Genomic DNA, 14,826 nt, shown 5'->3' with positions numbered 1-14,826 from the left:
TTCTATTACGAAGATAATTCTTTCTGAACAATAAAAGTGAAATCTTTTCCCATAAAAACTCCTTAAAGTACATTAGAGTGAATTTTATCTCATTCTTTCTTAAAAATTGTGTCAGGTTACCCTGTAAATGTTATAAAAGCCCATAAAAGTATCAAATCTCTACACACTTATCTACCAAAGTGTCCTTTCTTTTTTATTATGCCCTTTAAAGGGAAGGGCGGTGTGGAATCAAGGCCTGAGTCACAGTGGAGGGTTTGGTGGGGGGCACAAGGGAAACATTTTGTGTATTTATCCCACACTAAGCTGGTCATTACTCACTTACTGTAATCTCAGTGGAACCACCCCACCTCTTCTGTATGGAACTTGCCAGGCTCACCAACCTCTGTGGGCAGGTATGAGAGGGAGAGAGCTAGAGGAGGCCCTTCATTGCTTCGGGTGAGAAAGAATCTGACAGAAGTGAACCAGTTTCTCCAATCCCAGTATTAAAGAATTCTTCCTTCCTTAGAAAAACACTTTTCAACTTTCTTACAGTTTGAATGTCCTGATGGGAAAGAACCTTAGTGTGCCTTCTAGTGGCCATCCATTTGGTAAAGTAGTGCTGCTAAATAAACATGCTTACGTTAGTCAAAATTGAAAAAGAGGAAACATTGTCAGTAACTGTGGTGACTGCATTTGCTGTGGTGGTTTTAATGGCCCGTTGTGACTTAATAGTGCTAATTTTAAAACTAACAAAGTCCGCAGCTTAAGAGAGTCCAGAGGCTTGATTCAGCATATATTTGGAGGATGTCTATGAGTTAAGGTCACAGTGGGATGGAAAAACGTCACTCTTGTCCACAGAGTTGGAAGTGTCTAATTGGTTCCAGCGAGGATATCGCCCTTTAGTTCTTTACGTAATTAACTTATTATAGGAAAGGAAATGGAGAGCTAAGAATTTGTTGGGAGCAGGAGAGAAACAGAACAAGAAACTAAACAGGAACGTTATCTGTGATTGTGGTGGCTACCAAGTAGCTGGGTCTGCCTCCCAGCCGGAGCAGTGACAACAATGGCTCCGTAATGACCTATTCATGCAGATAAATGTGTTTTCATCTGAATATTGGGATAAGCCCTCAATTTTGGGTGCAGTGCATGTCAACAGAGCTGGGAGGTCCCAGAACCACGTGCCTCTGAGCTCTTCCTACTTCCTTTCAACTGGCAAAGGTGGGGAGCTCCTGGGATCGCCTCTCTCTGTCAGAGAGCAGAGAGTAACACTCCAGGGTCCCTTGTAGATGTCTTCAAGTTGCAAGTAAGTACAATGAGTAACCAAAATGGTAAGTCTTTGTCAGACTTGAAGGGAAACAACAGCGCTTGGTGATGCTACGGGGAAGCTTAGTAAGAGTCCATTTCTAGACTTTTCAGTGAAGCGCTCATGATGCTAGGTGTGGCGCTTTTTTTCCAGCACGGGTTTAATGAAGCTAGTTGCCTATAGGATGACGAAGAAAGTCTTAATTGCCCAATATTTTGTGATGTTTCCTGTTCACGTGTTGAATCTTTCTTCTCTAACGTTCAAAACAATGAAAGGCTGAATCTGAACAGGCTCCGCCCACAGAGCCGAAAGCAGAGGAGCCCCCTGTCGTTGCTGTACCTGCTGTTGGGCTGGACTCTGGACTGGACACCCAGGCTGAGGAGCCAGTGGAGGGGGCAGTGGTGAGCACCGCCCCCCTCCCACCCTCCACCTGCCTCCCCTGCCACATCCCTGCACATCTCACGATCTCATTTCTCCCTCCTCATCCATGCTTCACTTGTGCTAAATCACTTCCTTGTCTGCCATGGCTCCCCAGGTTCAAATAGGCTTTGTGCCTTTGACAGTGAAACTTCGTTCTCTTTTATGTTTTTAAGAGGAAGATATCCAGAGATCTGATCTTAAGAACTAGAGAGAAATGTCACATAGCCATGGCTTGTTCTCAAAAAAGGATGCTTCCATTCTTTTCTGAGATGCTCCCCTTCATGGTAGGTAGGTTGTAGAACTCACAAATAACCAACCTTGTTACTGTTGTGCGCTACTTCTGATGCCTAGAGATGCACCTCCAGCGAGGGACCAAGCTGCAGGTGATAAACAGAAAGATCATAAATTTGTGGGTTATGTTTACATATTTATTTCTCATAATATTAGTTTGGTAGGTTGGTTAAGCCCTGACAGGGATTGAAATCCCATATTAAAATCATGGAATCTATAAAGATTCGTGTGTCGTACAACCATTTCCTCAAAATCATGTCTGATGTTGGCTCTTAAAACAAGGGAGACCTTGAGGATGTAGAGGGTGGGGGCCCTTTGTCTGCTTGGAAACCTGCTCTTACCCCATTCCATACAGCCATATACCTCACTGCATCACAAACTGGGATGAGCTCTATGTGGAACATGCATGTTGAATTGGATAGTGTAACATTCATGAAAGTGTAGGATAATACTAAGGAAACTTTAATTCAAAATACTCATGGAGAGGGGTACCTGGGTGGCTCAAGTCAGTTGGGTGTGTGACTCTTCATCTCAGCTCATGTCTTGATCTCAGGATTGTGAGTTCAAGCCCCACACTGGGCTCCATGCTGGGCATGGAACCTACTTAAAAAAAAAACAAAAAAAAAAACACAGAAAACAGCTCATGGAGAATGAAAAATAGTTTGTTGATGAAATACAGTTAAAATGTCTCCCAAGAATCTCAATCAGGTTACCATTTCCTATAGCCTTTATAGAAGCTGTACAAAGACAAGAAAACAGTCTCCCTCTCCCCCAAAATAACATTGACTAGATTAGGTAATAAGAAAAATTGAAGTTATATTTCTTGCTATTATTTGTTGTTGTTATTTTACCAGGAAGAGGGTAGGTCATCTGTCAAATCTAGAGTTTATTAATAGAGTAGAAAAATAAATAATAGGGCAAGATAGTGATGGGAAATACAGATTAAGAATAACTCAAAAAAAAAAAAAAAGATCATGTTTTCCATTTAGAGATACAGAGCTGGACCAAGTCCTGTAGGGAAAATAAGAAGTGTGTTCTGCTAGGTTAAGTCCCTCTTGGAAGTGCTGCTTGCATGGAGCATAGATTGGGGAATGCTGAGGCTCTAGGCTCCAGCATCTGCTTTTTCTCTCAGACTCAGTAGTGGTCTCCATACGTCTATGCAGAGGGGCCCTTTCATGTGGGGTCAAATTGTGATGTGTCCTCCCAACTTAGCTTTAAGAATATCTAAATAACATAGGAAGGGAAAGATAGATGTGATTTTGTTTTACTGCTGTTAAAATTTAAGAAAGAGATGTGATTTTTCAAAAAATGCAGATGATAAAAGGGAGTTAGAAAGATATTGATGAGTTTCAGATGTTGATTTAGAAATCGCTTCATTTCCAAAAAGTTCTTACCAGTTTCTATTTTGTATAGGAGCACAGACTTCATGCTCACCAGTGTGGTTTTTTGGTTTTTTTTTTGTTTGTTTTTTTTTTTTTTTTTTTTGGATTTTGTTTATTTGACGTAGAGAGAGAAATCACAAGTAGGCAGAGAGGCAGGCAGAGAGAGTGAGGGAAGCAGGCTCCCCGCTGAGCAGAGAGCCCGATGAGGGACTCAGTCCCAGGACCCTGAGATCATGACCTGAGCCGAAGGCAGAGGCCACCGAGGCACCCCCCTCACCAGTGTTTTTTTTTGTTTTTTGCTATTGTGACTCATCTAGCTTCTTTTTCTTCTTTTTTTAAATTTTTTATTTCTTTTCAGTGTAACAGTATTCGTTGTTTTTGCACCACACCCAGTGCTCCATGCAATCCGTGCCCTCTCTAATACCCACCACCTGGTTCCCCCAACCTCCCACCCCCCGCCCCTTCAAAACCCTCAGATTGTTTTTCAGAGTCCATAGTCTCTCATGGTTCACTTCCCCTTCTAATTGTTTTTAAACCACATTGGTTCCATGGCCCAGACTACTCAGTGTAAGGCTTCATGCCAAAACACCCATGGTTTTGAGCAAAGCTCTTTGATGTTGTGCAGTAGCTAGGAGGTGTGAAATAGACAAGCTCACATGTTACACACAGGGCTGGAATGTTGATCTCCCATGATTACCTCTCTGAGGGCCTTGGCCTCGTACCTTGCACACCTATCCTTATTTTAACAGACTTATATAAGTAGGTTTTGTTTTTTCAGACCCCAAACTTACTGGTTTTCCAGTGAACAATATAAATAGCTACTGGAGCGCCTGGGTGGCTCAGTGGGTTAAGCCTCTGCTTTCGGCTCAGGTCATGATCCCAGGGTCCTGGAATTGAGCCCCGCATTGGGCTCTCTGCTCCACGGAGAGCCTGCTTCCTCCTGTCTCTGCCTGCCTCTCTGCCAACTTGTAATCTCTGACTGTCAAATAAATAAATAAAATCTTTAAATAGTTACCAGTCATTATGTATCTACTATACCATACCTACTATAAAGATTTATAATCTTTTTAACCAAGAATGAACTTAAACATGTATTTTTTTTTAAAGTACGATTATGGGGCGCCTGGGTGGCTCAGAGGGTTAAGCCTCTGCCTTCAGCTCAAGTCATGATCCCAGGGTCCTGGGATCGAGCCTCGCATTGGGCTCTCTGCTCCACGGAGAGCCAGCTTCCTCCTATCTCTGCCTGCCTCTCTGCCTACTTGTGATCTCTGTCAAATAAATAAATAAAATCTTTAAATAGTTACTAATCATTATGTATCTACTATACCATACCTACTATAAAGATTTATAATCTTTTTAACCAAGAGTCAACTTAAACATGTATTTTTTTAAATGTACGATTATGGGCCGCCTGGGTGGCTCCAGAGGGTTAAGCCTCTGCCTTTGGCTCAGGTCATGATCTCAGGGTCCTAGGATTGAGCCCTGCATCGGGCTCTCTACTCAGCAAGGAGCCTGCTTCTCCCCGCCCCCTCTGCCTGCCTCTCTGCCTACTTGTGATCTCTCTCTGTCAAATAAATAAGTAAATAATTTTTAAAAAAATAATATGGTTACAGAGCCACCTGGGTGGCTCAGTTAGTTAAGGTTCTGCCTTGGGTTCAGGTCATGATCCCCAGGGTCCTGGGATGGAGCCCTGCATCAGCTCCCTGCTCAGCATGGAGTCTGCATCTCCCTTTCCCTCTGCCTGCTACTCCCCTTGCTTATGCAAGCTCTCTTGCTCTCTCTCTCTCTGCTAAATAAATAAATAAAATCTTTAAAACAAAAACAAAACAAAGTGTACAGTACAGCCATCAAGCATCACTAAAACCAGCTTCCCTAGTGTTGGGTAAGGAAATATTTGACAGCATTCTTCATTCTGAAAATACTTGTCTCCTAAAGCTTACAAGTGAACTTTAGAGAATCAAACAACCGGATTCCCTATGAAATGTAAGGCAATTTGGAGAGTCTTGTGAAGGATTCAGGTACCTGCTGACACCCAGAGGCTATGCAAAAACAGCAGGTACAAGCCACCTGTGATCTCTATCTGATAAATAAATTTAAAAAAAATACCATCCTATAGAATGTGTTTTTTTTTTATATTTAATTTCAGTGCAACAGAATTCATTGTTTATGCACCACACCCAGTGCTCCATGTAATACGTGCCCTCCATAATACCCATCACCAGGCTCCCCCATCCTCCCACCCCCCTACCCCTTCAAAACCCTCAGATTGTTTTTTCAGAGTCCATAGTCTCTCATGGTTCAAGATATGACTCCAAAGGCAAAGGAAACAAAAGCGAAAATGAACTCTTGGAACTTCATCAAGATAGAATGTATTTTTTTTTAAGATTTTATTTATTTATTTGACAGAGATCACAAGTAGGCAGAGAGGCAGGCAGAGGGAAAGGAGGAAGCACGCTCCCGGCTGAGCAGAGAGCCCGATGCGGGGCTCGATCCCAGGACCCTGGGATCATGACCTGAGTCGAAGGCAAAGGCTTAACCCACTGAGCCACCCAGCTGCCCCATATAGAATGTATTTTTGTTCTCCAGCATAGATTTATAGCTTCTTTCTTCTGGTCATAATAATCTAAGATAATATTAAGGTTATTTTTTCTAAAGAAAGGTCTCATTTGCTAGATGTGTGATATTTTGTTGTAAAGACACAAAAAAATCCACATTGTGTTCTGAGCATTAATAGGTTGGCTGTGGCTGTCATCAGTTAGGATTGGGTTGATGTGACCTTTTGAAGTCATCCTTTTTGCTGCCAAAATGTCACCACACAGTTATTATTTCGAGTCTTGACAATCCATTTTATATGAGGTGAAGTTTGTGGTGGTTTTGTTAAGGAAAAAAAAGAAGAAGAGGCAAATGTAATTTCAAAAACAGGGAATTTTAACAAAGAAACCTGGGGCTTTCAAGCAAAATAACTATTACATTTTTGTTGTTTTAGTTTTGCCCTACAGTACTAAATTGCACTTGTATATCTATAGGATGCATGAAGGAAGAAATGAGCACGTGCCTTCTATTCAAGCAGACAGAAATCTTCCTGGCAACATGAAGTTCATCTATGAACTGTGGTTTGCTATATATACATATATATCCACTGGTTTAAATTGGTCATGACAAGTCAACTGAAGTCTGGTGACGTTTTCAAAAAAAAAAAAGAGAAAAAAAAAATGCAGCGAAAACAAAAGTAGTCCCCAAATAATAGGCTAGTGTTTCATCTTCCAGGAATCTCCATCAATTCTAAAAACATCTTTATCTTGATCTTTTTCCCATTTATGTTTTAGAAATGATACTAACCCTAAAATAAATCTTAAAGAGCCAAAACTTGTTTCTTGTCCAGATGTTTCCATCTTATATAAGTAATGGCAGTCATCTGTAGGAAAATAAATGATTAGTATTTGTCTCAGATATCAGTATCAGAGAATTAGATTAAGAATTAGGTAAAGAGGAACACCTGGGTGGCTCAGTGGGTTAAAGCCTCTGCCTTCGGCTCAGGTCATGATCTCAGGGTCCTGGGATTGAGCCCCGCATCGGGCTCTCTGCTCAGCAGGGATCCAGCTTCCTCCTCTGCCTGCTTCTCTGCCTACTTGTGATCTCTGTCTGTCAAATAAATAAATAAAATCTTAAAAAAAAAAAAGAATCAGATAAAGATTTTTACCCATATTGATTCCATTTTCTTGTAGAGTCATATTCTAATTTTTTTCTAAATTTCTGTAAGCTTCTGTATTTTGCTTTAATTATGTGAACTGAACCAATACCTTTTTTTTTTTTTTTTTTTTTGCCTATTGTTTTTAAAGAAATACACTGCAATTCATTTTAGGGTTAACGTTTCTAGAACATAAATGGGAAAAAGATCAAGATAAAGATGTTTTTAGAATTCATGGAGATTCCTGGAAGATGAAACACTGGCCTATTATTTTCGGGACTACTTTTGGTTTTGCTGCATTTTATTTTTTGAAACGTCACCAGACATCAGTTGACTTGTCAAGACCAATCTAAACCACCCAATCTAAACCACTGGGTATATATATATATGCAAACCAGTTCATAGATGAACTGCATGTTGCCAGGAAGGTTTCTGTCTGCTTGAATAGAAGGCATGTGTTCATTTCTTTCTTCATGCAGTTGACAAGTATGATCTGAGTCCTTTCTAGATGTCTGATCTGGGGAGACGTGGTGCAGGCAGTAGACATAGCTCCTGCCATCCTTGTTCACACAGACTGGTGGTGGGAGAGACAAAGACTGCAAGGAGTTGGGGTTTCCTTGGGGATGGTCACGTGCTTGGGACTGAGCATTTGAGTTTTCTCCTTGTGTGGAGGAAACGTGAGAGCTGGGGCTCCCACTGCCTCCAGGTCTGAGTTCCCAGTACACAGAGAAAGACACGAGATCGCAGGAGGCCAGAGGAGCTTGATTTCTTATCTGCCCTTTGTGATCATAGAATTGTGTCCAAACCCAAAGTGCTCCCTCTGAAGCATGCTGTAAATTAAATTAAATACACATACACCCTGGGGATGGATGTACCCTTTACCTTCCTCAGGAAAAACAAATCCCTTTCTTGAACAGGTCTACGTGAGGGTTATGCACTATTATTGTCTGTGCTAAGTGTTATAGTTGGAGGTGAATATCAGGTTTCATGTTGTTCTTCCACTGTTGAGGAGCTTTTTGTAGATGATGGGTGCCTAGCGTTTTTTTAAGTCTTATTCTTGGTGTGTGCTTTTTTTTTTTTTAATTGAGGTGAAATTCACATAACAAAATTAATCCTTTTAATGTGAAGAGTTTGGCTTTAGTTCATTCACAATGTTGTACAAATGTTAACTTCTATCTGGTTCCAGAACATTGTTGTCACCACAAAACTTCTGCCCATTAAGCAGTTACTCCATCCGCGCCCTCAGCCTCTGGTAACTGCTGTTGTGCTTTCTGGCTCTGTGGATGTATCTGCTCCTGGATAGATCGTATGACTAGAATCATACAATGAGTGACGTTTTGTGTGTCGTGGTGTAAACTTTTTGTCACATAGGAAGTCTTGTGTTTTGGCTTGACATTTTTAATGGGATTTGGTTGTAATTAATTGAAATTAAAAAAAATTCCCCTGTTCTCCCTTCTTAGTATATGTTGGCTCAGTTCACAAGCCCATGCAGAAACCTTTCCTGGCCATCAGCACAATTGGAAAGCCTGTGTAAGACCAGACCCATTGAAATGTGAAAAAGACAACCCCGTTTAGACAATACTGTCCACTTTCACTTCCCCTGCAAACATCAGTTCCTGTCCCTCCCCGTATATCAGACTTAGGTGTGACAGAGCCTTAGAGACGTCTTCTTCCGGCTCAGCCCTCTCACTCCATGGGTGACAGTGTTGAGATTTATCTCGTCCTGGATACTGTGCAGCTGGACATCCAGACCAGCATGTGTTCCCGTTCTGCAACTGCTTCTTGCCCTTTCTCGCCTGCTGGAACCCGAGCCTGGGTCCATTCTGAGGAATGCAGCCTGAGCAGTGGCAACAAATGCTTCACAGATCATTCAGATCTGTGAAGAGATGCCGTGGCCAGGGGCAAGGTCAGCTGTTCATTGTGCCATGAAGACATTTTCCTTAATGCGGCTATCCTTTGTGACTGGCTGCTTTGGACACTAGATCTGGCTCATGGTGCCATCTCTGAGAGTGCACAGCACACCACATTCACCTTTACTTCGAAAGAGATTCCATCTTTCCTAGCCACTTCTCTTATGGACTTTGCAAACAAAGCTCTAATTAAACCTTCCATGTTCTTCCATGTATCCTTATTGGATATTTGGCCATGACCTGAAAGGCCAGATTCACCAAAAATTCATTAACTTGGAGATCTGAAGTTTTGCAGAAAAGTGTGGCGCTGATTCAGACAGGTGTTGCCATGGCGACAGTGCTGTCTGCAGCGGAGCTGCACTGGGACCTGGCTTTTGAAGGTTGATGATGGTACCGCAGGCAATACTCAGGGAGTAGATTAAAAATAAGATGATTGAGGTGAAGGTCAAGGGGAAGAAAACCACTAACTTCCTTTATTAGGAAGGGATACCCATGGATATATCAAATGAAGTTTGTAATACCAGGTGCCACCTTGAACAGGAGCACCATTGGAGGCCCAGTGTTCTATGGAAGGGCTCACCTCTGTCATCCTGCTGAAGGAAAATGAGGACCTGAGCTGTTCTAAGCAGAGTCAGCGTGATGAGGAGTACTGGACACCAGCCCATGGCTCGGTACATCAGTCTTCGGGGCTGTAATGATGCTCCCTGCCTCTTAGGCTTGTCTTTAAAATGCACCAGGGGAACAATCCTGTATTTCCATAGAAATGCTTGGATCTTTAGATTGGTCAAGGGCTCAGGTTGGATCCAGATTAAAGGATGGGCGGGAAAAGGCAAGGGTGACCTATGACCAGGATTTCCTCTGTGCTATTTATCTCCTTTTGTGGCTTCCCAGAGGGGCTCAGGGGTCACTCCAGCTCTCATGCTGATGAGTGCAAGAATTAGAACTAAAACTCAGATCCCCACTTGTCTCTGTAGTGGTACTCCATTCTGTCCTGTTTCCTTCGCTGTAAGATGGGTTCGATGAGCCCTGTGGTCCTTCCAGCTTTGGGATCCTACCCATCTCTAACCTGTGAACACCGTTATGAATGTCCAAGTGCCAACTTTCCAGCTCTGCGGTGCCGTGGATAAAGCCAGGAGGTTGATCTTCCAACTTTCCCAATCCATACATATCTTTCTAAACAATGAATTTGTGAGCTGAAGGAAAATAGTAATGTTAAGGGAAATTCTCTCCGACCAACCACTTTTCATTACCTTTCTATTACGTAATTAGATCTTAATTAAGAGGGATTTTATGACATGTTTCCTTCATACCCAATAGTGCACGTAAATGAGTATTTTATTTATAAACTGCAGATCTCATTTTAAAGAGTAGCATTCCAAGACTATAAGTGAATGTATTCTGGTTTATGAAATTCCACTCACATTCCTTATCAAGCAGCTTTTGCTTGGGGTTGTCTGGAGGAAGCTGTGGGTCCGTGGAGTTGCTCCACATCTCAGAATTAATACGGAACTCTGATTTGAGAGGAGGGTTGTCTTCTTGGATACAGGATGGTCTGATAAAACATGGAATTTAGAGTTAGACTGGATCGGCCTTTGCTTACTGACAGCCTGAGTTACTTGATCTCTAAGTGTTAGCTGACTTGTGTAGAAATTGGGAATGATGTCCAATAGGGATGTTGGGCACATAATTTGCGGTAAATGGGACACACCCGAGATAACGCCTAGGGAGCCCTAGAGTCACAGGAAAGGTTAGCTCCCCCCCCCCCGCCCCCGCACCGCCACGCCGGGCTGCAGAATGTACATACATTGAAATTGTCCAGCAGAAGCCTGTCCCTGCATCAGAATGATGACTCCATGCCTGGGGTCAGTTGGTAAACCTGGAGTTCAGTGAGTTTTCAGCCAAGTGTCTCTTCCAAGAACAATTGTCCAGAAGATGGTCACTCTGACTCCAGTATAAAACATCCTTTAACCAAATTCACACTCCGCAGTCTATTTCTTACCTCCTTTACTATTACTTGTGTCACTTATCCCAGGAATATTTAATTGAAAATGAAATGCATCCCAGGAACACGTAATGGAAAATTAAATGAGAAACTTGTAAACATTAAAAAATCACAAAAATTATAGCAGATTCACTATTATTAGGGTTCTTTTTTTTTTTTTAAATTTTAAAGCTCCTTATCCTCAAATATATAAAGAAAGTCAAAGTTTCAGTAGTACTGTATTCTAGAAATATATTAGCCAAGCTCAGGAGGATTTTGCATAAACCGGGGCCAGAAACAGATCCTTACAGTACAGCCACTGAGCCTGGCATGGATAAGTTTGTGACCATTCCATCCATCCAGCCCCCCGTGAGTGTGGGAGCATGGGTCCGAAACACCCAGGTCATCTTGTGTCTGCTGTTTCCCTGACAGCAGCTCCCCTTTGACCCCTACATCGGGGCATTCAAGACAGTTGATTGTATGTAGATTCTTGATGAATCCCTTCCCAGCTGCTGTTCTGAAAGGACATCTAAAATGCCTACATGAAGAGGAAAAATAACGAATTGTTCCTGTGTCTACTGATCAGGCCTGGAGGGATCTCACCTCATTTTAAATCATGAAACAAACATGTTTTTAAAATGGCATAGAGCCTATAGAATGAGCAACACAAACGAAGGAAGGAACTGCACTGTAGATGGTGTTCAAATTTTCTTTAGAGAACAACAACAAAAGTTACCAGATTTTTTTGTTGTTGTTGATAAAATTTCAAGATAACCTTCATCACAGGAAACAAAAAAAATGAAAGGGGGGTGGTAAGGTCACCACATTGAGATAAAAAGGGAGTTGCTTTTGAGGCATATGAAAAGGGAGCTCCATGACCTAAGAAACAACTTTAATGGGAGGAGATGTAATACTAGAATTAAAACTTGGAGATGAAGTGGTAAAGACCGGACATCACGGTGTAGAGAATTGATGTGATAGGAGGTAAACTGAAGGAGCTCTTTCAACACAAAGAGGAAAATAATAAGGAAAGATGGTAGATGGGGGAACCAAAGACTGAGGAAAGGATTCACAGATCATCAGTTTGCCAAGAAGGGACCTTAAAGAAAGGAGTAGCTGCCCCATCAGTCATGGAGAAGTGTTTTTTTTAGTTGCAGGAATTCCTGCCTGCAGACCATAAAAACCACCTACAAAAGGCAGAATTTATGAGGGACTAACATCTGAATGTATTCTTTTAAAATTTTAAATTCAGAGTTGATAAGAAAGTCCTGTAAGCATTTTGACTGGAGCAGGGTGCTAGCAGAGAGCAATCAGGCAGATCCCAGACTTGCCCGTCCCAGGGCAAACACTCAAGAGCTGTTGGAACACCTGGTAGACGTTGAACACAAAAAAATCACACTGTTGCAGTTTTACCCCAAGACCGTGTAGTTGGTCATCTGTGAAAGCGGCAGAGAGATGTTATCAAATGTAGAAAGGCTATAGAAACACCAGAGAATTTCCAAAAAACATTTTATGAAGATGTATTCCAATAGACGGAAAAAAGATGACTCAAAGTCAACATGAACAGAAAGAATAAAGCAAATGTAACACGTCAGTTGAAGGTCTCAGGTAGTAGGTATTTGGAAGTTCACTGTCTGATTCTTTTTATTTTCTTTGTATTGACTTACCATAATAAAGTGCTGGGCAAAAATTCAGAAATAGTCATTAGTAGAAACATCGTAAATGAATAAAAGTATTAGGGTCTAGTATTTATTTAAATGTACGTCTAACCAATTGCTGTTAATATGGTTACAAACCAAGATCTCCCATCAGAGTACTATTACAACATTTAGAAACTAGAAACCAACTAGTGTTCAATGACAAAAATGTTAAATTGTCAAATAGAAAAAACAAAGTACAGGGCGCCTGGGTGGCTCAGTTGGTTAAGCGACTGCTTTCAGCTCAGGTCATGATCCTAGAGTCCCGGGATCAAGTCCTGCATCAGGCTCCCAGCTCCACAGGGAGTCTGCTTCTCTCTCTGACCTTCTCGCTCATACTTTCTGTCTCTCTTTCAAATAAATAAATAAAATATTTTTTAAAAAAAAGTACAAATTTTAAAGTCCATTTATGTAATTTTTCTAAGAAACATGGTCACTGTATTATAAACAGATAATAAAGCGCCACTAGGCACAGAAAATGATTGAAAAAATAGGTGAAAATGTTATTTCTTCTATTATCTTTAAACCCATGGTCTCCATTATTTTTTAATCAGAGGACTGCCAATTTCCAGTTAAAATAACCTAGCCAGTAGATGCATATGGAATATTATACCAGGGTTGTCCTCACCCAGACCGGTTACTGGTGGGCGGCTTCTCAGGCATTGCTCAGGCTCACATTGCCAAGGAAACAAACACCGAGTAAATAAAATGAATCCATAAATTACATAAAGCCCAAAGGTCACCAACTCTCATGCAGCCCATCACTACGGCTTCTCTGGAATCTGGGTCCCCTTTGACCTCCCCTCACGGCACCTCTCCTGGAGGGCGTGGCTCTTTTCTGTCATCCTGTTGTGTCTCCCTACTTGGCAGGATACACAGGCCATTGTTCTACTGCATCCATTCTGTCCCACTTACAGAAATTTTGCTAACAGGTGTTTGGGGGGACATGAATACCATGACCACATCCCTTTCTGTCAAAAAGATTGTTGAGGCAGAAGTTGAAGAAAACGGAAAGATCTGTGTGGTGTGATAAAAAGGGAGTCGTTCACCTTCCCAAAGACATGCTTGTCCCTGTGGTTTGTGAACAGTACAGTTTGAGCAGAGGATAAGATATTGGTGTTTCCTTTAACATTTGGAGGGACATGACAAATTGAACCACATTAAACATCAAAGGCTTGAAATACTTTCAGTGGTTTCATTCCTCTGATCTCCCTGGATTATATTTAAAAAAACAAACCAAATAGCAGTCATGAATCATTGTGGTTTTTCCTAGAAGGTGTAACATCTCTGGTAGCAAGCGGAGTCCAGAAAATGTTTTCCATTTCTCAGTCTACGAAGAGCTAATAAATTGGACTCCATAAAAATGGTAACAAAAAGGAATAACGGGCACTTGGGTGGCTCAGTGGGTTGGGCCTCTGCCTTAGGCTTAGGTCATGATCTGATGCCTCCAGCATCAGGTCCTGGGGTTGAGCCTCACATCGGGCTCTCTGCTCAGCAGGGAGCCTGCTTCCCCCTCTCTCTCTGCCTGCCTCTCTGCCTACTTGTGATCTCTCTATCTCTGTCAAATAAATACATAAAATCTTAAAAAAAAAAGTGATAACAGTGTCACTGAAACCCTTTCTGACCTGTCTTTATCTGGAGATAACACCTAATCCAAGCAAATGGGAGTCCTATTTTCCATTGCATTTTTATGCTGTTCTGTGTTTGCAGTTGGTAAATATACATTAGAAGTATTTCGGTAAGAGTGGAAAATGTGCAAAAGATTCCAGGCTTATGCTTTACAGGGAGGGTGACCTCTGATTTTCAAAGCTATTCTGGAGGCAGAAAGAGAGGAGGGAATATAGATAGTAGACAGGCCTTCTCTGTTTGTGTAACATTAAGGTCTGTAAAATCAAAGTTTATACTTGGTTAGAGAAATAGGACTTCATTACTAATGGACTCAGAGAAGAAGGGAGGGATGTTAATTTCTTCCCTTTTCCAAGTAGGTCATTCAAAATGCTTGGTTTTTCCGCTCTGTAGCCAAAGTGCCAGTTTCCTTAGCTCCTTGCCTTTACTAGCATTGTTAATTTCAATCCTGGTGATTTTTATTGGCCCTTATCCTTCTATCCCTTTTTTGTGTATATGAGAGAGGTCAGGTAAATTGCTTCCAGGTGGAAGCTGGGGTATTTGCTCTTT

The 14,826-nt window shown here is 41.6% G+C and overlaps 1 protein-coding gene across 1 annotated transcript in view; it reads left to right on the top strand.

The window, feature by feature from the left end:
• Nucleotides 1–14,826, top strand: part of AMPH (amphiphysin) — a 247,462-nt gene that overhangs the window by 212,867 nt on the left and 19,769 nt on the right. Inside the window, exon 17 of the mRNA XM_032874940.1 lies at nt 1,558–1,683. Within this exon, the coding sequence (XP_032730831.1) occupies nt 1,558–1,683 (126 nt within the window). The remainder of the gene's footprint in view (nt 1–1,557; nt 1,684–14,826) is intronic.

Source organism: Lontra canadensis, unplaced genomic scaffold (assembly GCF_010015895.1).
Source record: "Lontra canadensis isolate GAN:19392208 unplaced genomic scaffold, GSC_riverotter_1.0 scaffold54, whole genome shotgun sequence".
NCBI classification, from domain to species: Eukaryota; Metazoa; Chordata; class Mammalia; order Carnivora; family Mustelidae; genus Lontra; species Lontra canadensis.
The sequence above is the reverse complement of the archived record's forward strand: the minus strand, read 5'-3'. Positions and strand labels throughout refer to the sequence as shown.